At 46.3% G+C, this 22,727-nt stretch overlaps 1 protein-coding gene across 5 annotated transcripts in view; it reads right to left on the minus strand.

Moving 5' to 3' along the window:
* TBC1D8B (TBC1 domain family member 8B) overlaps window positions 1–22,727 on the minus strand; it is a 58,785-nt gene that overhangs the window by 16,936 nt on the left and 19,122 nt on the right. For 2 of the 5 annotated variants that reach the window (XM_058196573.1, XM_058196575.1), the window contains exons 7-21: window positions 21,409–21,576; window positions 19,406–19,552; window positions 16,153–16,303; window positions 15,177–15,391; window positions 14,381–14,498; window positions 13,788–14,073; window positions 12,606–12,735; window positions 11,010–11,108; window positions 10,023–10,091; window positions 9,248–9,488; window positions 7,639–7,704; window positions 5,887–5,970; window positions 5,157–5,213; window positions 2,794–2,891; window positions 1,067–1,369 (exon numbers count right to left, since the gene is read on the minus strand). In XM_058196573.1, the coding sequence (XP_058052556.1) occupies window positions 1,067–1,369; window positions 2,794–2,891; window positions 5,157–5,213; window positions 5,887–5,970; window positions 7,639–7,704; window positions 9,248–9,488; window positions 10,023–10,091; window positions 11,010–11,108; window positions 12,606–12,735; window positions 13,788–14,073; window positions 14,381–14,498; window positions 15,177–15,391; window positions 16,153–16,303; window positions 19,406–19,552; window positions 21,409–21,576 (2,232 nt within the window). Of the gene's footprint in view, window positions 1–242; window positions 1,370–2,793; window positions 2,892–3,557; window positions 4,075–5,156; window positions 5,214–5,886; window positions 5,971–7,638; window positions 7,705–9,247; window positions 9,489–10,022; window positions 10,092–11,009; window positions 11,109–12,605; window positions 12,736–13,787; window positions 14,074–14,380; window positions 14,499–15,176; window positions 15,392–16,152; window positions 16,304–19,405; window positions 19,553–21,408; window positions 21,577–22,727 lie in introns of those variants that run through there. The other 3 variants (XM_058196572.1, XM_058196576.1, XM_058196577.1) reach the window with 2 other exon arrangements.

A 22,727-nucleotide genomic window follows, 5' to 3' on the forward strand; every position in this document is an offset into this window, starting at 1 on the left:
AAAGTTGTCAAGGTTGGAGACCCCTGGTCCAGAAGGAGGTGGGGATAATTTGCTACAGTCAACTAGCTGAGGCTAATTCTCCATGGCCAACTCGCCACAGGACAATTTAATTATTCCAAATCATTTTAAAAAAAAAAAATTAAATGTTTGTTCCATTCTATCCCTCCTTTTGCATCCTTTAATTGCATCCTTTCTGTTCCACCCTTTCCTGGATATTAGTTGGCCATGGAGAGTTGTCCTAGACCAGGGGTCTGCAAACTTGGCTCTTTTAAAGACTCGTGGACTTCAACTCGCAGAGTTCCTCAGCCAGCTTTGCTGTCCACAAGTCTTAAAAGAGCCAAGTTTGCAGACCCCTGTCCTAGACTCATCCAGAGTTTTTACATCATTGCAAACATTTAATGCTATCAGCCGAGAAGGCTTCAGAGTTAAGGCAAGCAAAAAAACCAGGTTTTGAAGAAATCTATATTTTTAAAAATCATTTCCCCCTCCCCGCACAAATTGATACGAATGCTTTCCTAAACTGGTATCCTAAACTGGTCAGAGATCCTGCCCTCGGTGCATTAAGCAGGCCTCCATTCCAAGTTTAAGAAGCTCTTTGCAAGGATTGGCGACGTTTAAGACGACGCGGCAAAACAAGGGCCTGTAAAGTGAGAACTTGGCCATCTTGTACCACCAAGGAGACAATATAGGGGTGGGTGGGTTTCCCCCTTTCCAAGTTGCCCTGTGTTGGTGGCCGAGCCTTATATATATACATAAAAAAAATCCGGTGTATTTAAAAATGCAAAGATTAGGTGCAGTTGTGCTTCGAACGATTTGACCTCCACACAAAAAAAATCACAAATAAAGCCACATACACCGCCCGCCCTGCCATTAAGGGAATCGGACTGAATCTTCAGCGTGAACTTCAAACTCGGTGGTCGCCTCCCATTTGGGATTGTTTTTACACAAGGGGAAAGTGGAAGCGACTCTCTAGGGATTATTATACGCCGGCTCTTGCTTTCAACTGAGTGGCTTTAGCGGTATCTAACTTGGCTCTGACATCAACCGGTTTTTCAAAAAACCTCACCAAGGCAGGTTCGTTCAGCAAGGAGGCCAGGATCTGCTCAAAAGCGAACGACCAGCCTTCGCTGACGGAGCCGGGGATCGGGGCTCCTGGGTCATCCGTCTGGGAGGCCGGTGGTGCCGTAGGACCAACCATGGGAGATGCCCTTCTCCGGGTTGGCGAAGTGGGGCTCTGGAGCTTTCGCCCCACCTCTTCCATTCTCAGCAAGAGGCCGGTAACGGTAGCGATAGCGCGGAAGAGGAGCTCTTCTTCTGGATCGCCGTGGAATAAGTTATACAAGGTCTTGGAGAACTGGATGAATTGGGACTGGGGAGGGAGAAAGAAGGGTTGGGTTTTCAGATCAAACAGGTGTCAGGGTTCCAAGTAACACCCCCAACAAAAGGGAACCCCAAGGCTTGAGGTTCCTGAAAGTTCTATTTTTTTAGAGATGTCATATTGGCACATCTGGGAAAACCCGAATCTGACACCTTCCGGGTTTTCCCCACCCAAAGGAAAGTCCAAGTCCCTTCCCCCTGCACCCACATGTCCATCACATGGTCCAATCAGAGGACCGTCCCAACTGGAGATGCCTCTCAGTTCCAGCCATCCAGGTGCAGGGCAAGATGTCCTTGACTTTCTGAGAAAGGAATGTTATTTTGCCTATATAATCACCCATGCTCCATACAAACCCCACTCCCAGTTTCCCACAGTAGTAAATGTGGCAGGCCTGAAGATCCAACGAAAAAGATCCCAGGTCTGACAGGGGGCGTATGTAGGTCAACAGAAGAAGCCATGCTTGCATGCATCTTTTTGTTAAAATGGTGCCTTGGCTAGATTGCCCCATCAAGGGTCCTGAAGATGCATTGAATAACGATCTCCAAATTTCATGGATCATCTGGCAGGGGTTATGAGTTGTAGGCCACCGTGCCTGAAGATCTCCAGGTCAAGAAAAGACTATATTTTGATGTCCTACCTAGACTTTAACAGCATTTGTTATATATTGGATCCTTGGTGCTCTCCACACCACCGTTTCTTGCAGATGTTTCATTATCAAACTAGGTAGCATCATCGTCATTTTTCATCATAATCCTGATGATGTTACCTAGTTGGGTCATGAGATGTCTGCAAGAAAATCACCAAGCCAAGAAAGCACCAAAGACCCCATGGTCATTGTTCTCCTCCCCCTTCACCCCTTCTTCCCATCCTCCTCCCCCTCCTTTCCTCCTCTGCACCATAAACCCCACTTCCTTCTAGCACTGATGATGTTACCTAGTTGGGTCATGAAACATCTGCAAGAAAACTGCCAAGCCCAGAGAGACTCAAGGACCTCACAGTTCAATCCTGAGCTACAAATTTATTTATTTATTTTATTTATTATTTGCATTTATACCCTGCCCTTCTCCGAAGACTCAGGGCGGCTTACACTATGTTAGCAATAGTCTTCATCCTATTTGTATATTTATATACAAAGTCAACTTATTGCCCCCAACAATCTGGGTCCTCATTTTACCTACCTTATAAAGGATGGAAGGCTGAGTCAACCTTGGGCCTGGTGGGACTAGAACCTGCAGTAATTGCAGGCAGCTGTGTTAATAACAGACTGTCTTACCAGTCTGAGCCACAGAGGCCCTTTCTCTTATTATTATATTCTCGTCTATAAATATTTGCTATACCTCCATCCTACTTGCATTAAGGTGGTGGTGGGGAATAACCCACTAGAACAAAATACTTGTTTCCAGAAAAGTCCCCACCTGGTTCATCCGGGGCAAATCCTTAATGCTTTCTTCCTTTTTAAGGATCTCGTCTTGCCACTGTTTCAAGTAAGCCTGGATGTCTACTTTTCCTTTCCCTGTTTGGGAAGAAGAAGATGACAAATTCAGAAGAACAGGATGGGTCAACTATCCGGTCTCAAGACTTTCTGCTGGGTAATTTTGGAGCATGTACAGTTTCCAGCTGAAGCTTCATCACCTCTCAATCAAAAGACTTTCAGACAGGCCTGGCTTCTAGATATGAATTTGCAGAACAGAATAGAATAGAATATGAATTAGGAATAGAATAGAATAGAATATGAATTAGGAATAGAATAGAATAGAATAGAATAGAATATGAATTAGGAATAGAATATGAATTAGGAATAGAATAGAATATAAATTTAGAATAGAATAGAATAGAATAAGATAGGATAGGATAGGATAGGATAGAATAAAATAGAATATGAATTAGGAATAGAATAGAATATAAATTAAGAATAGAATAGAATAGAATAAGATAGGATAGGATAGGATAGGATAGAATAGAATAGAATATGAATTAGGAATAGAATAGAATATGAATTAGGAATAGAATAGAATATGAATTAAGAATAGAATAGAATAGGATAGGATAGGATAGGATAGAATAGAATATGAATTAGGAATAGAATAGAATATGAATTAATAGGATAGGATAGGATAGGATAGAATAGAATAGAATAGAATAGAATTCTTTATTGGCCAAGTGTGATTGGACACACAAGGAATTTGTCTTAGGTGTATTTGCTCTCAGTGTACATAAGGAGAATAAAATACATTCATCAAGAATAAAAAGATACAACATTTAGTGATAGTCAAGGTTACTAATAAGCTATCAAATCATACTAGGAAACAAATAAAAACAATATAAATTGAAAGATACAAGCAACATGGTTACAGCAATAAGTGGGAAGAGATAGATACTAGTAAGGAAGAGGAGAAGAATAGTAATACAGTCTTAGTAGTTAATTTGACAGTGTTGTGGGAATTAGTTGTTAAGCAGAGAGATGGCATTTGGGGAAAAAAACTGTCCTTGTGTCTAGTTGTTCTGGTGTGCAGTGCTCTGTAGCGTCGTTTTGAGGGTAGGAGTTGAAACAGTTTATGTCCAGGATGTGAGGGATCTGTAGATATTTTCCCAGCTCTCTTTTTGACTCTTGCAGTATACAGGTCCTCCATGGAAGGCAGGTTGGTAGCCATTGTTTTTTTCTGCAGTTCTAATGATCCTCTGAAGTCTGTGTCTGTCTTGTTGGGTTGCAGAACCAAACCAGAGAGTTACAGAGGTGCAGATGACAGACTCAATAATTCCTCTGTAGAACTAAACCACTAAATGTTTTAATATTTCTGCCATCCTGCCTTGCAACTCTCATACTTTATGCTCTTAGTACCAGGCTGTGACCTCAAGCCACGATTTCTTGTTAACCCCTACAAGCTTGGCCTCACCCTCTCTTTTCCTTCCTCCAGTAGAGTTTCCAAACGACTGCCAACAATAGCACATCAGAAGGGAAAATGGACACATGCAAATCAAGCCATGATCAATCTCAACTCTGATCCAAAAAAGTGACGTTGCTTAAAAACTCGAAATTCACATTAGTCTTGGAGGCCCAAGGCAGGATGGATTCAGAGTTCAAGGTTGACTCAAACTTCACTTTTCTGACCCAGCTTTCCAAACACGACAAACCTTCTGAAGTTAACTGAAAGATTCCTTTCTTAGAAGCGCTGGCAAAACCTGGCAAAAAGTTTCTCTCTGGCTGCAAGCTAAGAAGTCCAGCCGGCTGGAAGATGAATAGTTATCTGCCACATCTATTCATCTCCGGCCCCTGCCTGTTATCCCCAGAGCTAGGGTGGGGCTTCATTAGCAGCAGTGGCTCTTCCATCCCAAGGACCTGCCCATAGATTTCCACTGCTCTCCTCTCCTCTGCCTTCTGCACATCCGGGTATCAGGCACTGGACCCAGCTGTTCCTCCTCTTCCTCATCAGCCACCTCCAGACCTGGGGGCTGTTGACTCTCCATCTGAGGGCTGACGGATAGCCCAGACTCCAACCCTATCTCTCTCTGTCTCTCTGTCTCTCTCTCCCTCCCTCCCTCCCTCCCTTCTTTCTCTCTCTGTCTCTGACAGCTCCATTCCCTCTTCCCCCTAGGAGCTCTCAGGTTGCCCTGATGTTGACCTCGACTCCCATGCCTCCTCCTCCTCCTCTGATTCAGCTGCTGGAGGGGTCGGTGACCGACAGGCCACAACATTCACACCATCCGATACTTTCACACCATCCGTTGGACAGCCTTCAACGGTACACCTCAAATCTCTGGCTATATCCAGGTCACCTACCTTTTTCAGGACTTGTCTTCAAGGCATCCGCGTTGTCTTTGTCTTCAGGAGAAGAGACTAAGATAAAGAAGAGGGGGAAACAAGACTACTGACCAAACCTTGATACCAAATGCATCATCCATGTATCAGATGAGGGCTATTTTCAAGTGGTCCTCGACTTACGACCACAAATTAAGGCTTAATTTGTCTGCATTGTTTAATGGACTGCTAAATTGGCCACGCCCACCCAGTCACATGACCACCTAGTCACACCCACCCAGCCGGTCCGCCCAGCCCCCCAACAGTCTGAGGGATTGTGAATTGGCCCCTTGTTTAAAACGTTTGAGGACCCCTGCATTAGAGGCTCTCGGAACTGAACTCCCAGGAATTGAACTTGAGACTCTCCACCACTCAGTGATGGGTTGGTATTGGTTCACACCGGTTTGGCCGAACCGGTAGTAGCAGTGGTGGAAGCCTCTGCCCATCTGCCCGGACATCATCAAGTACGCTCTGCGAACCGGTAGCAAAGGTAAATGAAACCCATGACTGCCACCACTGAGTTATGACCTGGTCTACAAGTTGAGACCAACACTGTCAAGATGTTGGCCAAGGCTTCTTCAAGTGCTTGCACTTAGCATTCTTTTACTCAAGAGAACGTATTACGAGCTTTTTGCAAAGGGTCATTTCTCTCTTAATTCCCAGAAGATTTCCTTGGCTTCCACCGGAAGAATTTAGATTCGTGGACGCTTACCGCTTAGTTGACTGAAATGGATCAGTTCTTCTTTAGAGAGTTGAGCCCCTTTCAGAGGGCTGAGAGATTCTACTTCGGTAAAAGCTGCCAAGAGGGGGGGAAAAAAGAAGAAGCCAGAGACGAGTTAAAAATCGCAACACGTGATATCACAATACATCACACCGCATGGAAGACGTAGTCACCGTACAACTTTCTAAAAGGTGTTTTTTCTCGAGGCAACTGGAGTTCCATGTTTTTTTCTTTGAAGGACGTTCTGCTTCTTACCCAAGAAGCTTCTTCAGCTCTTATAGACACAAGAACAACTAGACACAAGAACAACTAGACACAAGAATAGTTTTTTCCCGAAGGCCATCACTCTGCTAAACAAATAATTCCATCAACACTGTCAGACTATTTACTGAATCTGCATTACTATTAATCGTCTCATAGTTCCCATCACCAATCTCTTTCCACTTATGACTGTATGACTATAACTTTGTTGCTGGCAATCCTTATGATTTATATTGATATATTGACCATCATTTGTGTTGTAAATGTTGTACCTTGATGAACGTATCTTTTCTTTTATGTACACTGAGAGCATATGCACCAAGACAAATTCCTTGTGTGTCCAATCACACTTGGCCAATAAATTCTATTCTATTCTATTCTATTCTCTTTCAAGGAGGGGTTGGACAAATTTTTGCTGGAATGGCACAAGGTCTCCCAAAGGTGCTTTTTTTCAAGAGGGCAACTGGACTTTCTGGTTTTTCTTTGAAGACGTTTCCTCGGTCAGTTATGGCAAACTTTTTCGGCACCAAGTGCCCAAACCGTAACCCGCATGCATGTGCGTGCATATCCATGTTGCCGGAGCACTGGAGTGCTGGAAACCCAAAGACCAACTGGCCAGCGCGCGCATGCCTGTTTTTGGGCTCTTTTTTGGCTGTTTTCAGGTCATTTTTTGGGCCGTTTTCAGGTCATTTTTGGACTGTTTTCAGGCCGTTTTCGGGCTGAAAAACTGTCGTGTCCCATTCCTCCTCTGATGGCCGGGTCTGGGAAATCTGTATCAAGCGTGGCCAAATTCCTGTCAGAGTTCTCAGGGCAGGCAGGAATCCAAGGTGTGACTTCAGCAACCAGATGAGACTTTGCCTGACTCAAGGAATGCCAAAAAGCAGATCCCTTATATAGGCCATGGGGTGTGGCTCCATGACTCAGCACTTATCCAGGCCTGCCCCTCCCTTCCTTTTGCTGACGTCGCCTCTCCATTCTCCGGAAGCAGGGATCTGCCCACCTTTCATCCTCCTGCTCAGCTGCCGGCAATTCTAGCTCATGGCTGGCTTCATGCTCACACGCTGTAGGGAGGTTTGTTTGCTCAGTCTGTCCGGGCATGGTGCCAGGACTGGGGGCTGGAGCCATGCCACGCCATTCTTCGTCACTATCAGTCTCTGGCTCAGATAGCAGGAGATGGGAGGGGCCCGGCTGAGGAGAGGAGGGCGGGCGAGGCACAACAAAAACAGCCTGAAAACAGCCCGAAAAACGGCATGTGCATATTGGAAGCCTGAAGTGCAGCTGTTGATAGCATGCATGCCCACAGAGAGGGCTCTGTGTGCCACCTCTGGCACACGTGGCATAGGTTTGCCATCACGGTCCTAGGTTAATGGGTTTCCTGGCTGGGGAAGGCGCTGAGCTTGGGTTCCCCCATGGTTCCAAGTTGAGGTGTATGGTTTTCAACATGGAAGTAAGGACTAAACGTGGCGTCTCCCCATCGCTCACCTGGAGGGATGTGCAATTTGAAGAGCATTGTCAGCTTATGGGTGAAGCTTCCATGGTAGAGGACATCTAACACAAAGAGAGGAAAGGAAAATCATTAAAAAACAAAGAGGTCATTCAGGAAGGTTCATCATACCCAATGGAGGGGATCAAATGTACAGAAGAACAACATAATAACGGAGTTGGAAGGGACCTTGGAAGTCTACTCCAACCCCTGCTCAAGCAGGAGACCCTATACCGTTTCAAATAGTTTTCCAGTCTCTTCTTAAAAATGTCCAGTGTTGGAGCACCCACAACTTCTGAAGGCAAGCCCTTCCACCTGTTGTTTGTTCTCACTGTTAGGAAGTTTCTCCTTCGTTCTAGATGTTGTGGTCTACCAGTAACCTGTGGAGCTGGAAGCGGACAGTGCTGGGGAGGACAATAGGTCAGTCCTGGAGTCAGGGGAAGGGCCGGATGAGGGCTCTGCGTCAGAGGCAAAGCTGGGACCACGGTCATCTGGGAGTGATGCACGGACTCCGGAGCCTCCAGAGGCGGACAGCAAAAAGGAAGAGGAACAGGAGGAGCCTGTTTCTAGTGCACGCATGCAAAGAGCTGCCAGAAGGCAAGAGCAGCTGAAGCAAAAAGGATGACTTGGGAGTAAGGCCAGGAGATGATTGCCCCCTCCCATAAGGCTTAAAAGAGCAGCAACGGCTCTTGGGCTCTTTGTAGGAAAGCAATGTTGCTACATTTGTTTCTAGCCGTGGTCTCTTGTTTCTGAACTTCTTGGGGCTTTGCCAAGAAAAGCCTTTGGCAGGGTGCCAAAGAAGACAAAGGTTTGTGATAAGGCCGAAGGACTTTTTCTGAAGGACTTTGTTTTGCACTTAATTTGGACTAAACTGGGAATGAAGTAATTCCCAGCTGTTCTAATAAAATACGTTTGTTTAGGACTGATTGTGTCTGGTAATAACTACTTGGGCCTAGGTCACAACAGTAGGTTGCTTCTCCCCTCGATTAGTTTCCATCCATTGTCCATTGTCCTAAAAGTGTTTTTTTCAAGAGGCACCTTCTGGTTTTTCTTTGAAGACATTTCACTTCTCTTCTTCAGCTCTGACTGGATGGCGGGGATCAAGTCAGAGCTGAAGAAGAGAAGCGAAACATCGTCAAAGAAAAACCAGAAAGTCTAGTTGCCTCTTGAAAAAGCATTTTTGGCTCAAGCATGACCTGGAAATCTCCATAGACACTTTCCCTCCATTGCCTCTTGTCCTGCCTTCAGGTGCTTTGGAGAATAAGGTTGACCCCTCTTATTTGTGGAAGCTCCTTAGATATTAGAAGACTGCTATCATGTCTCCCCTAGTCCTTCTTTTCATTAAACTAGACATACCCAGTTCCTGCAACCATTCTTTATATGTTTTAGCCTCCAGCCCCCTACTCATCTTTCTTGCTCTTCTCTGCACTCTTTCCAAAGTCTCAACATCTTTCTTATATCCTGATGATTCAATTATTGGGGAATAATTGAAAACTGGCTCCAGAGTCAGTGGATTGATTTAAACCAGCCAGATCTCACCTAGGGAAGGAATCTTATTCAATGCCAACTCTTCGGATCTCTTAGCTTGGGACGTATTTATGACCATACCCCAAATGGATGCAAATTCTTTGAAGTTGATCAATCCGTCCACATTCTCATCCAGTAGCCGGAAGGTCCACAGGGCCAAGGAGTCTCGGTTGGCACAGTGGGCCCATGGACTCAAGAGGTGGTACAAGGTTCGGAATTGCTGGCAGTCGATCCGGTATTGGTCCAGGTAGGGCAGGCTGGCATCGTGGTGCTTAAGGGCTGGACTATTCGGCTTCCAGTAACAGGAGAGAAAATGTTCTTTCTGACCAAAAACAAGAGGAGGCCCAAATAAATGAAAGCAAAACATCATAAAATCACACGGGGACCATTTCGGGGAACGTAAAGTAGTTTTTCCATTGAATTATCCAATGCCAAAGTTGAAAATTGTTGGCTATTAAAGCTAACAATCTTAACCTCTTATCTAGAACAATTATGCCATCTCTGAAAGTCCAGAGATGGCACCTTTGGCAAAGTTCACCAGGTGTTTACTTATTCAAGTTGTCCACTTAGGAGCTCAAGGACATTAGTTTGGAGATCTCTTTCATCATAGCAGCTCTTACGAGAGATTTGGGGATGAAACACAATGATTGGCCAACTCATCCATTGAATGTCCATGGCTGATGGTGGATTTCGAACACGGTCTTCTCATCTTAAGTGTGAAGGCCAAGGCCCTCGGCTTTCATGCCCTAATAGCTCAACAATTCAATGGAAGAACTTTCTTCCAAAATCAACTGGCTTGATCATGACTGTCAAATAGACATGGAAAAGAAAAATCTTTGGCAGAGGCCAATGGTACCTTGAATAATTCATACAGTTCTTCCAGGTTTCTATGACTGATGTTCACATCTTGGGAGACCACCCGGAGCTAAGAACAGACAATGGGAAAGCAGTCAAGTTAATATTGGGTGTTTGAGAGATTGACCTAATTGTACATTTCAGCTCATGAATCAAAATAAGAAATAAGTCTTCTAGTTACCGTGACTAAGGTCTTTTAGCTAGGTATGAAATTATACATGTAGATAGATAGATAGATAGATAGATAGATAGATGGATGGATGGATGGATGGATGGATGGATGGATGGATGGATATATAGATAGAAAGATAAATGGATGGATGGATGGATAGAAAGATAGATGGATAAATGATAGACACATAGATAGTGGATGGATAGATAGACAGATAGATAATAGATAGATAGAGAGATAGAGAGAGAGAGAGAGAGAGAGAGAGAGAGGATGGATAGATAGATTTTTATTGGCCAAGTGTGATTGGACACACAAGGAGTTTCTCTTGGTGCGTATTGGTGCATATGCTCTCAGTGTACATAAAAGAAAAGATACGTTCATCAAGATACAACATTTTAACACTTTAACACTTTATGATACAACAATTAATGATAGTCATAGGCTACAAATAAGCAATCAGGAAACAATCAGTATAAATCTTAAGGATACAAGCAACATAAATAGATAGATAGATAGATAGATAGATAGATAGATAGATAGATAGATAGATAGATAGAGGATGGATAGATAGATGACAGATAGAGAGAGGGGGGGATGGAGAGAGAGAGAGAGTGAGAGAGAAAGGATGGATGGATGGATGGATAGATAGATAGATAGATAGACAGACAGACATAGATAGATAGATGATGGATGGATGGACAGACACAGACAATTAACAACAGGAAGCAATTGATGCTTAATGCTAAATTATGCCCAACACCAGGACAAAACCAATGACCAGAACCCTGATATAGACAAAACCTAGTACCTACTCACCACATTCTGCTTAGTGGTGGTTTCCAAGGTTTGGATGACGTACAGTCTGTTGCGACGTCGCATGCTTTCTACTTCCTCAAATCGGATTTCACCATATTTCTGGAGAAGACCAAGATTCTATTTTACTGCTTATCAAGGCTGAATGCACAACGCCTGCATCACAAAGCAGCCAACTCCTCCAGCGTTGAAGGTTTCCAAAATTATTATTCCTATCCAGTGATGGGATTCAAGTAATTTAACAACCGGTTCTCTGCCCTAATGCTTTCTTCCAACAACCAGGTTGCCAAACTGCTCAGAAAGTTAACAACCGGTTCTCCCGAAGGGGTGTGAACTGGCTGAATCCCATCACTGTTCCTATTGTTGTCGTCCTCCTCCTCCTCCTCCTCCATCTTCATCTTCATCGTCATCATCACCACTTCAAATCTTATGAATCTTCTTAATCTGAAGCTCCAGGCATTCACAACAGAAGACCACCCCTTCTAAGATTGTATACCACAACACATATATAGATTCCCAGTCCTCCAGGTCATGGTTGTCCCAAAGGTGCTTTTTCAAGAGGCAACTGGACTTCCTTGGTTGTTCTTTCAAGATGTTTCACTTCTCATCCAAGAAGCTTCTTCAGCTCCAGAGAGCTGAAAAAGCTTCTTGGATGAGAAGCAAAAGGTCTTCAAACAGAAACCAAGAAAGTCCAGTTGAAAAAGCACCTTTGGGACATAACACAACATCCACACTTGAAACGCAAAGACACCCATGTACACACGTACAACTGTTCAAATGTTGTGGCCCGCCAGCAGATCTGGCAGCAGATTCGGACAGTGAGGAGGTTGGGGAGGAACATGGGCCAGTCCTGGAGTCTGGGGAAGGCTCTGATGAGGGCTCTGCGTCGGAGGCAGAGAGGGGGCCAGGGCTGGATGTCAGTTATCAGCTGCCTTTGGAGTCAGATATCAGTGAGGCAGATGAACAGCTGGAGCCTGTTCCCAGTGTGAGCATGAGGAGAGTTGCCAGACGAAGGGAACAGTTAAAGAACAAGGGTCGACTTGGGAGTAAAGCCACAGGTGGACAATGAATGGCCCCTCCCAGAGGGAATAAAAGAGGAGCGAAAGGGGAGTGGAGTTTGTAGGAGACAATTAGTTCACTTAATTGATTCATGACTCTCCGAGACTCCTGGCCAAGTTTTGAAGATATCGGCCTGGCAGCTCTCCAAGCCAATAAGATCTGTGACTGTAAATTTACTCTTGAAAGACTTTGCTGGATGCGAATAAGAATTCACAGTAACGTAATAAAGAGAGATTTTTGTCGGGACAAGGAGTCTGTTTCATGCTCTTGGGAAGCCTAGGTCAGAACATCGACTTCTGAGACCGACCAGGTGGCTTCAGGTGTGTAGCTCCTGTTTTCAATAACCCTTTGAAGCAAAATGCAGATTGCCACAATGACAAGTCTTTCCCCACCTTACCTGATTAACTCGGGGCATTTATATTCCTTCGTATTCCACTTTTTTTTTGAAGAAGGCCTTCAAGAGGACCCTCAAGGCCGCGATACAGCCAAGTATCAATTCTTCGTCTAAGGTAAAGGTGGAGATGAAAGGGTTGGACAAACCTCGTTGGACTCTCGAATGAGGTCCGTGATGTCCACTTTGGGGTGAGGAGTTTTGCTTTCGTTCATCCCAGAGGCCTGCTGAACTGCTGGAGGCAGCGGACTGTCCTTGTTGGTCACACTCTCAAAAAACCTGAATTCGAGGAAAAGGAGCGTGTGAATGTGTTCCCTTGCACGCTTTAACTTCTCCGTGCACACGCATCAGGGGTGAAATTAAGCTGGTACTGTCTGGCTTGGGAGAACTGGTAGCGGCGGCCGCAGGAGGCTCTGCCCACCTGCGCGGACTTCATGACGTCACTTTTTTGCGATGATTTTAAGCCTCTGCGCATGCAGAGTAAGTGAATTTCACCCCTGACACACATATTATGAGCCAGTTTGGACTAGTGGTCAGGGCACTAGGCTACAAAAAAAGGGTGATGGTGAGTTCTAGTCCCACTGTGGGCATCAAAGCCAGCTGGATGACTTTGGGCCAATCACCAGGAGACTGGGAGTTCTAGTCCCGCCTTAGGCATGAAAACCAGTTGGATGACTTTGGGCCAATCACCAGGAGACTGGGAGTTCTAGTTCCACCGTAGGCATGAAAGCCAGCTGGATGACTTTGGGCCAATCACCAGGAGACTGGGAGTTCTAGTCCCGCCTTAGGCATGAAAACCAGTTGGATGACTTTGGGCCAATCACCAGGAGACTGGGAGTTCTAGTTCCACCGTAGGCATGAAAGCCAGCTGGATGATTTTGGGCCAATTATCAGGAGACTGGGAGTTCTAGTCCCGCCTTAAGAATGAAAGCCAGCTGAACAATTTTGGGCCAATCAGCAGGAGACTGAGTGAGTTCTAGTCCCGCCTTAAGAATGAAAGCCAGCTAGGTGATTTTGGGCCAATCACCAGGAGACTGGGAGTTCTAGTCCCGCCTTAAGCATAAAAGTCAGCTGGATAACTTTGAACCAATCACCAGGAGACTGAGAGTTCTAGTCCTGCCTCAGGCATGAAACCCGGCTGGGTGACTTTGGGCCACTCCCTCTCTCCCACCTCACAGGGTTGTTGTTGTGGGGAAAAGTGGAGGAGAAAGGTGTGTGGGATTCGCTGCCTTACTTTTAAAAATAATAAAAGTGGAAAACAAACAGACAAACATGCCCAACCCCTTAGCCCTAAACACAACCACCACAAACCCACAATCACCCGCCAGCACCTGCTAAGCACGGTGACCGCTTCCGCATCGTCTTTACAAGCCACCAGCTTCTCCAGGTTGTAGTCCAGCACGGCCAGGCCCAGCTGCAAGACGGCCTTGATCCCGTCGTAGAAAAAGCAATCGACCGCGTTGACGGCGCTCTCGATGGGCAGCACGCTGACGAAGAGGGTGAGGAACCAGGAGAGCGAGACGGAGGAGAAGAAAGTCATGTCGGTCATGTGGTCCGTCAGCTGAGGTAAGTACTCGCGGATCAGGTCCTCAAACACGGCCTGGTCGACCAAGGCGCCTGAAAGAGACGGTCGGTTTAACCTAGCGGTAGGAACAAAGGCGAACTTATAAACCCACGTTTTACCTCAGACACCTCAGAAGTTGGTCAACGACAGCTAGTCCTCGATTTATGGCCACAATGGAGCCCAAAATTGGCTCCACAAACCAAACAGGACAGACACACCAACTTCTGACGGATAATCCTTACTTCACGACCACTTGTGGGGCGACTGGGGTCCCTTCCAGCTCTATTCTACTCTGTCTCTGCTACCATCCCCTCCCTTCATGAAAGCAACCGTCACAGTGAAATCCAACAAAAACGGTACCGATAATTCGGCGGTTGAAATAATCGGGCAACATCCGTTCGCAGACGGCCACCAGGAGCCAAAATGCTTCCTCTTCTTTGGCGTAAAGGAGCAGCACCGACGTCAATATATTCATGGCCTTGAAACAAACACGGATATTAATTATGATTATGATTATAAATTCGTTTGGCCTGCTGTATTTATTAATTGTTACGTTCAGCAGTAACTCAATACTGTCTATCTTGTATTTGGTTCTCATTGTATGTATCCCTGTTGTCCCCAGTTTTATCATATCCTGTTCTTTCAATAAAGCACCCAGATCTACGCACACGGTCTGTTTTATTGGAGGATCGGTGGTTTTTTTTTTTTGGTTTTTTTTTACATTTATATCCCACCCTTCTCCGAAGACTCAGGGCGGCTTACAGTGTGTAAGGCAATAGTCTCATTCTATTTGTATATTTACAAAGTCAACTTATTGCCCCCCCAACAATCTGGGTCCTCATTTTACCTACCTTATAAAGGATGGAAGGCTGAGTCAACCTTGGGCCGGGCTTGAACCTGCAGTAATTGCAGGCTACTGTGTTCTAATAACAGGCTCCTTACAGCCTTAGCTATTCCGGCCCGGTTTAGCTGCATGTCGAGGTTTAGCTGCATGTCGAGCTGCACACAGACTAACGTTTAGTGGAGGACAGAACAATGGTTGTAAGTCAAGGACCACCTTTATCATGAGACGCATCCACAGTCCCACGCAAATAAAGATGCCAAAAGTGTGGCTTGAATAACGTGAGCCAAGTTGGAGACCAGAGGCGCAGCCTACCTGACAATAGCCGATCTTGGGGTTCCTGTAGGCGTAGGCAGTGAGGACCCTACGGAGGGCTGAAATGCCCGTGTCGCTCTGGAAGGCGGGATGTTCGGGCAGCGAGCGCCGCAGATCCCGCTCGATTTCGTCTGTCTCCAGGGTGCAGGTCCCAAAAGATTTTTCCACCAACTCCGAGTAATAGCCGGGATGGCTTGCCATGTCATTGACAGCGCCTGCCCAGGGGTGTAAGTTGCACAGGAAAAAGACCATTGTAATTGCGTCTCGAATGACAAACCTTTGCATAGATCAGGGGAGGGGGATCTCCGAACTCGGCAAGTTTAAGACTTGTGGAATTCAATCCCGAGAATTCCTCGGCCAGCTATGAGTTGAGCTGGACCTGAAGGAGAATGGACTTCCCCCCCCCCATTCAACGTTGACTGGATACAACCTGCTGGGAAGGATCATCTGGAGATAGCAATAGCATTTAGACTTATATACCACTTCACAGTGCTTTACGGCCGTCTCTAAGTGGTTTACAGAGTCAGCCTCTTGCCCCCAACAATCTGGCTCCTCATTTGACCGGCCTCGGAAGGACAGAAGGCTGAGTCAACCTTGAACCTGGTGAGATTCGATCTGCCAAATTGCTGGCAGACAGCGATCAGCAGAAGTAGCCTGCAGTACTGCCCTCTAACCACTGCGCCACTACGGTTCATAGTGATGTTCCTTTCATGTCTACTTGGGGACTATTTCTTCCAAGGAAGGCGGTATATCATCATCTTTTAACGATCCCATAATGATCTCTTGCAAGGTGAAGTCTGGGCAACTGAATAGAGTTAACAGAGCGTTTACTGGCCGGATGCTTTTCCTGTTGCCAATGTGGAGTTTTGTCCAGCAGATACATTCTCATTGTGCCCGTAGAGAGAAATATCACCAAGGAAGGCAGTATGTAAAGGGAGCGTTATATATACCTCATTATTCCAAACATGGACCATACCTGAGAACAGAAGCCAAAGTTCTCCTCTTAAGACTTCTGGGATTCCTCTGACCACCAGATCCCGGGTTTTCCTCGTCCGAAACATACTCACGCCCCGTCCGCACTCAATGAAAAGGATGTTCCACGATTGCTCTTTCATTTTTTCTTTTAACTAATGGAACAAGGTGATCAAGAAGCCGCCTGAGCACACAATCACAAAACGTCAGGAAGACCATCAATGGGGTTATATTAAGCTTAAAATTCAATGAGAAGGAGAGGGAGGGAGAGAGAGAGGGGCAGAAGAATGCAAAAGGAAGAGGCTCTATCCCAGAATTAAAAAAAAAAAATAAGGTGGTTACAGACAAAAATGCTACTGGCAAGATTTAAACACTGGAGGTCCTCGACTTACGACCATAATCGAGCCTGAAATTTTTGATGCTAAGCGAGACATTTGTTTAAGTGAGAAGGGTATTGAGAGGTGTATGACACGAAATTTCATTTTAATGTATGCTGATTACTGTGCATTCAAGTGACAATACAGTTTCTATTCTATTCTATTCTATTCTATTCTATTCTATTCTATTCTATTCTATTCTATTCTATCCCTTATTCTATCCCCTATCCTATCCTATCCTATCCTATCCTATCCTATCCTATCCTATCCTATCCTATCCTATCCTATCCTATCCCTTATTCTATTTTATTCTATTCTATTCTATTCTATTCTATTCTATTCTATTCTATTCTATCCCTTATTCTATCCCCTCCTATCCTATCCTATCCTATCCTATCCTATCCTATCCTATCCTATCCTATCCTATCCTATCCTATCCTATCCTATCCTATCCTATCCTATCCTATCCCTTATTCTATTCTGTTCTGTTCTGTTCCGTTCCGTTCCATTCCATATTTTCTATTCTATTCTATTCTATTCTATTCTATTCTATTCTATTCTATTCTATTCTATTCTATTCTATCCCTTATTCTATCCCCTCCTATCCTATCCTATCCTATCCTATCCTATCCTATCCTATCCTATCCTATCCTATCCTATCCTATCCTATCCTATCCCTTATTCTATTCTGTTCTGTTCTGTTCCGTTCCGTTCCATTCCATATTTTCTTTTCTATTCTATTCTATTCTATTCTATTCTATTCTATTCTATTCTATTCTATTCTATTCTATCCCTTATTCTATCCCCTCCTATCCTATCCTATCCTATCCTATCCTATCCTATCCTATCCTATCCTATCCTATCCTATCCCTTATTCTGTTCTGTTCTGTTCTGTTCCGTTCCATTCCATATTTTCTATTCTATTCTATTCTATCCTATCCCTTATTCTATTCTACTCTACTCTACTCTACTCTACTCTACTCTACTCTACTCTACTCCACACTATCCTACCCTACCCTTCCATGGGTTTTGCCGTATCTTACGATCTTTCCTGCCACAGTTGTTAAGTGGATCATTGCAGGTGTTAAGTTAGTCACATGGCTGTTAAGTGAATCTGACTTTGCTAAACCAGAGTTCCCAAAAGGGGATCACGTGACCCTAGGACATTGCAACTGTCATAAATAGGAGTCAGTTGCCAAGTGTCTGAATTTCGAACACATCACCATAGGGATGCTACAACGGTCGTAAGGGTGAAAAACGGCCGTGTCGCTTTTTTTCAGCGCCATTATACCTTTGGTCAGTAAATGAATTGTTTTAAGTCAAGGACTAAGGTAAAGGTAAAGATTCCCCTCGCACGTATGTGCTAGTCGTTCCCGACTCTAGGGGGCGGTGCTCATCTCCGTTTCTAAGCCGAAGAGCCAGCGCTGTCCGAAGACGTCTCCGTGGTCATGTGGCCGGCCTGACTCAACGCCGAAGGTGCAAGGAACGCTGTTCCCTTCCCACCAAAGGTGGTCCCTATTTTTCTACTTGCATTTTTTACGTGCTTTCGAACTGCTAGGTTGGCAAAAGCTGGAACAAGTAATGTGTTGTGTCTTGCCCACTCTCATCGCAGCCGGGGTCTGCTTATCTGCTTCCGAAGGCTGAAGAATGTCCTCCCGGCCCCAGCCCTGGCTCCATGCCCAGACAGGCTGAGGAGGGGGCATCTCCCGGCCCCAGCCCTGGCTCCATGCCCAAGCAGGCTGCAGAGGAGGGAGCACCCCCCGGCCCCAGCCCTGGCTCCATGCCCAGGCAAACGGAGCAGCTAGACCCCTCCCCCTCCTTCACAGCATGTGAGCCCGAGGAAAGTTTATTTCCAACAGCTGCTGATTGGTGTGACCCTCGCATCAGAAGACTGGATAGGCGGAGGCAACAGAGGGAAGGGAGGGGCAGGCCTTAATGAGTGCTGAGTCATGGAGCCACACCCCATGGCCTATATAAAGGATCTGCTTTCTGGCAGTCTCTGAGTCAGGCAAAGTCGAACTTATCTTGCTGAAGTCACTTTCTGGTCTCCTGCCTGCTCTGAGGACTTTGCTAGGACTTTGGGCAGAGCTGCAGAGGCAAGCCTGATTCGGATTTCCCTGACCCGGCCGTCAGCGGAGGAGTGGGACACGACATAATGGGAGCTCACCCTGTTATGCAGCACTAGGGATTCGAACCGCTGAGCTGCCGACCTTTCGATCGACAAGCTCACCGTCTTATCCACTGAGCCACCACGTCCCCTAAATCAAGGACTACCTATGCAGTATTTGTCTTTGGGGGTTTGCAAGGGGTCTTCGTGAAATAAGGGAAACTGCAGTGAACCCAGATCAAAATTAACATTCCCCCATCCAGGACATATTTAAGCAGAGGGACAGATTCAGAGGAGGAGAAATCAAAAGGCGAACATCTAAATGACCATGGAGGGAGACCCAATTGGACGTTTCTGGAAGTAGAGAAGATCAAGGAAGGACCTCTTCCAAGAAGACCACTTTAGACCACAGAAATGGCAGAAGCTCCTTATCAAAATGAAAAAAAAGTCAGCACAGCACGGAGAAAGTGAGATATCACAACAGGTCTTGATGTCTGTGGACATTCTCAAGTCATCCAGGTCATGGTTGTCCCAAAGGTGCTTTTTCAAGAGGCAACTGGACTTTCTGGTTTTTTGTTTTTTTTTGTGTGAAGAGGTTTCGCTTCTCATCCAAGAAGCTTCCTCAGCTCTGAGAGAACCTGGAGAAGCTTCTGAGAGAAGCCGAAGAAGCTTCTCGGGGTGAGAAGCGAAACCTCTTCCAAGAAAAACCCAGAAAGTCCAGTTGGCCTCTTGAAAAAAAGCACAACTGATGAGTAACCAGGATCCCTTCTTACCATCTTTGAATCCAGGTTCTCCGCATCCTGAGGGTGAAAGACGGTCATTAGGGCTTCCGTGCTAACCGTGGTGCTGCTGCCTTTGTGGCTGGCTATCGGCTGCCCCTCGTAGTCCTCCCAGGCGGTGGGCTCTGGGCTGAACCTGGCCTGCATTGGAAGAAGCGAAGGCGTAGAACTTTGTTTAGAGAGAGGAAACGTGGGGCGTAAATCAAAACAACTGAGGGTTAAAAACCCTGAAGAAGCGCAGGCGTGGGCGCACGGGGGGGTGGGGGTAGGGCGGGGCTCCCTTTTTGCAGTTTGCAATGCCTCTCCCTCCCCACACTTCTTCATAAGCTGCGGTCAGGCTCTAAGAGAAGTCGCTATACGAGCCATGGTGGCGCAGTGGTTAGAGTGCAGTACTGCAGGTTACTTGTGCTGCCTTCCGGCTGCCTGCAATTTAGCAGTTCGATTCTCACCAGGCTCAAGGTTGACTCAGCCTTCCGAGGTCAGTAAAATGAGGATCTGGATTGTTGGGGGCAATAAGCTGACTCTGTAAACCTCTTAGAGAGCGCTGTAAAGCGGTATATAAGTCTAAGGGCTCTATCTATCTATCTATCTATCTATCTATCTATCTATCTATCTATCTATCTATCAGCTGTAATGCGTAACGGTTAGAATCTAGTATTGCAGGCTAACTCTGCTAACTGCTAGCAGTTCAATCCTGACTGGCTCAAGTTTGACTCAGTCTTCCATCCTTCCAAGGTGGGTAAAATGAGGACCCAGATTGTTGTGGGAGCAAGAGGCTGACTCTGTAAACCGCTTAGAGAGGGCTGTGAGGACTGTGAAGTGGTATATAAGTCTAAGTGCTATTGCTTTTCCTTCCTTCCTTCCTTCCTTCCTTCCTTCCTTCCTTCCTTCCTTCCTTCCTTCCTTCCTTCCTTCTTCCCTTCCCCATCCATCCATCCATCCATCCATCCATCCATCCATCCATCCATGTTAGCTTAAGGTTGACTCAGCCTTCCATCCTTCCGAGGTGGGTAAAATGAGGAGCCAGATTGTTGAGGGCAAGAGGCTGACTCTGTAAACTGCTTAGAGAGGGCTGTAAAAGCACTGTGAAACAGTACATAAGTCTAAGTGCTATTGCTATCTTTCTTCCTTCCTTCCTTCCTTTTTTCCTTCCTTCCTTCCTTCCTTCCTTCCTTCCTTCCTTCCTTCCTTCCTTCCTTCCTTCCTTCCTTCCTTCCTTCCCAGTGGTTAGAATGCAGTATTGCAGACTAACTCTACCCACTGCCAGGAGTTCAATCCTGACCGGCTCAAGGTTAACTCAGACTTCCATCCTTCCTAAGTGGGTAAAATGAGGATCCAGATTGTTGGGGGCAAGAGGCTGACTCTGTAAACTGCTTAGAGAAGACTGTAAAGCACTGTGAAGCGGTATAGAAGTCTAAGTGCTTTTGCTGTTGCTATTTGGTCATCCAACTGACCCGATTTAGTGGATTCACACAACACTCTGACCCCAACAAAGAACGAGACCATCTAAGCCAGGAAAACCAAAGGAAGAAACCATAACTGAAATGTCAGCTAACAGAGATGAATCCGTTGTGTGAATATTGACGCAAAGGTTACTCTAATCCCCAACATGGTTAACTGCGCTGGGCAAACACAGTCCAATTTTTGGTAAGCACAGTAATACTTTTCTCATTTGGAGCTTTTCCCTCCCTGGATGGGCCCTTGAGAAGCCCTTTCTGCAAGTGGATGCCCTCATCTCCGGTGGCGGAGAGTTCCACAGGCCTCCAGGTCAAGGAAAGAGATCTCTGCTCCACGGAGTGCCTTTTCCAGGCACCGCAAACAAGGAACAGGCAGATTCGGCCCTTAACTCTGCACTCAGGCTGCGTTGGGGGCTCAGCTGCTCTCACATCTGGTGGCGGAGAGTTCCACAGGCCTCCAAGCAAAGAAAAGAGATCTCTGCTCCACAGAGTGCCTTTTCCAGGCACCGCCATGAAGAAAGAGGCAGATTTGGCCCTTACCTCTGCACTCGCGCTGTGTTGGGGGCTCGGTGCCGCACTACATCTGGTCCTGAGTTTTACCACCAGAGCTTCGAAATCTCTGACTTCCGAGAAACGGAAAGCTCGGGATCCTTTGGTAGCGATGGTGATGGCCTTGCTGGCGTGGTCGGCGACCTCAACGGAAGTGACCTGCGGGAGTTGAGGAGGAAGAGGCTACGGTCACCCTCTCAGGTGGCCATTAGAGCGAGAACCTACGAGCTTCTATGACGTCAGTCGGATACATCTCAAACGCCCCGATCCTTTGAAGCAGGAGGAGACTCTGTGGGCAGGGTAAAAGGTTCCCCTTGCACATATCTGCTAGTTGTTCCCGACTCTAGGGGGCGGTGCTCATCTCCATTTCAAAGCCGAAGAGCCAGCGCTGTCCGAAGACGTCTCCTTGGTCATGTGGCTGGCATGACTCAAGGCCAAAGGCGCACAGAACGCTGTTACCTTCCCACCAAAGGTGGTCCCTATTTTTAATATTGTTCCATCTACTATCAGGAAGTGTTTCTTGTGAACAGGGCAAGGTTTCTGTCTATGAAAGATTGTTCTCTAAGGAATATAATTTGTGAGGTTTTTACCTCTTTTCTGCAATAATATTTTGGGTACTCTCCCCTCCCTCCCTCCCTCCCTTCCTTCCCTTCTCCCTCCCTCCCTCCCTCCCTCCCTCTCCTTCCCTCCCTCCCTCTCATCGTCCCTGTCTTCATTCTGCCTTCCTTCCTTTTCCTTCCTTCCTGTCCCCTCCCTCTCTCCTTCCATCATCCCTCCCTCCCTTCCTCTCAACATCCCTCCCTTCATTCCACCTCCCTCCCTCTCTCCCTTCCTCCTTTCCTTCCATCCATCATCACTCCCTTCATTCTGCCTTCCTTCCTTTCCTTCTTTCCCTCCCTCTTTCATCACCCCTCCCTCCCTCTTGTCCCTCCCTTCATTCCGCCTCCCTCTCTTCTTCCTTCCCTCCCTCTCATCATCTCTCCCTTCCACCTCCCTCTCTCCCTTCTTCCTTTCCTTTCCTTCCTTCTTTCCTTCCTTTCTTCTTTCCTTCCCTTCCCCTTCCTTCACTCCCCCTCCCTCTTTCGTAGTCCCTTCCTTCTTTCTTCCATCATCCCTCCCTCCTTCCCTTCCTTCCGCCTCCCTCCCTTCCTTCCCTTCCTTCCTTCCCTGCATCCCTCCTTTCATCCTGCCTCCTTTCCTCCTTCCTTCCTTCCATCCATCATCCCTCCCTTCCTTTCCTTTCCCTTCCCTTCCTTCCTTCCACTCTCCCTCCCTTCCCCCTTTTCTCTGCCCTTCCCGTTCCCAAGGAA

Source organism: Ahaetulla prasina, chromosome 11 (assembly GCF_028640845.1).
Source record: "Ahaetulla prasina isolate Xishuangbanna chromosome 11, ASM2864084v1, whole genome shotgun sequence".
Classification (NCBI taxonomy): domain Eukaryota; kingdom Metazoa; phylum Chordata; class Lepidosauria; order Squamata; family Colubridae; genus Ahaetulla; species Ahaetulla prasina.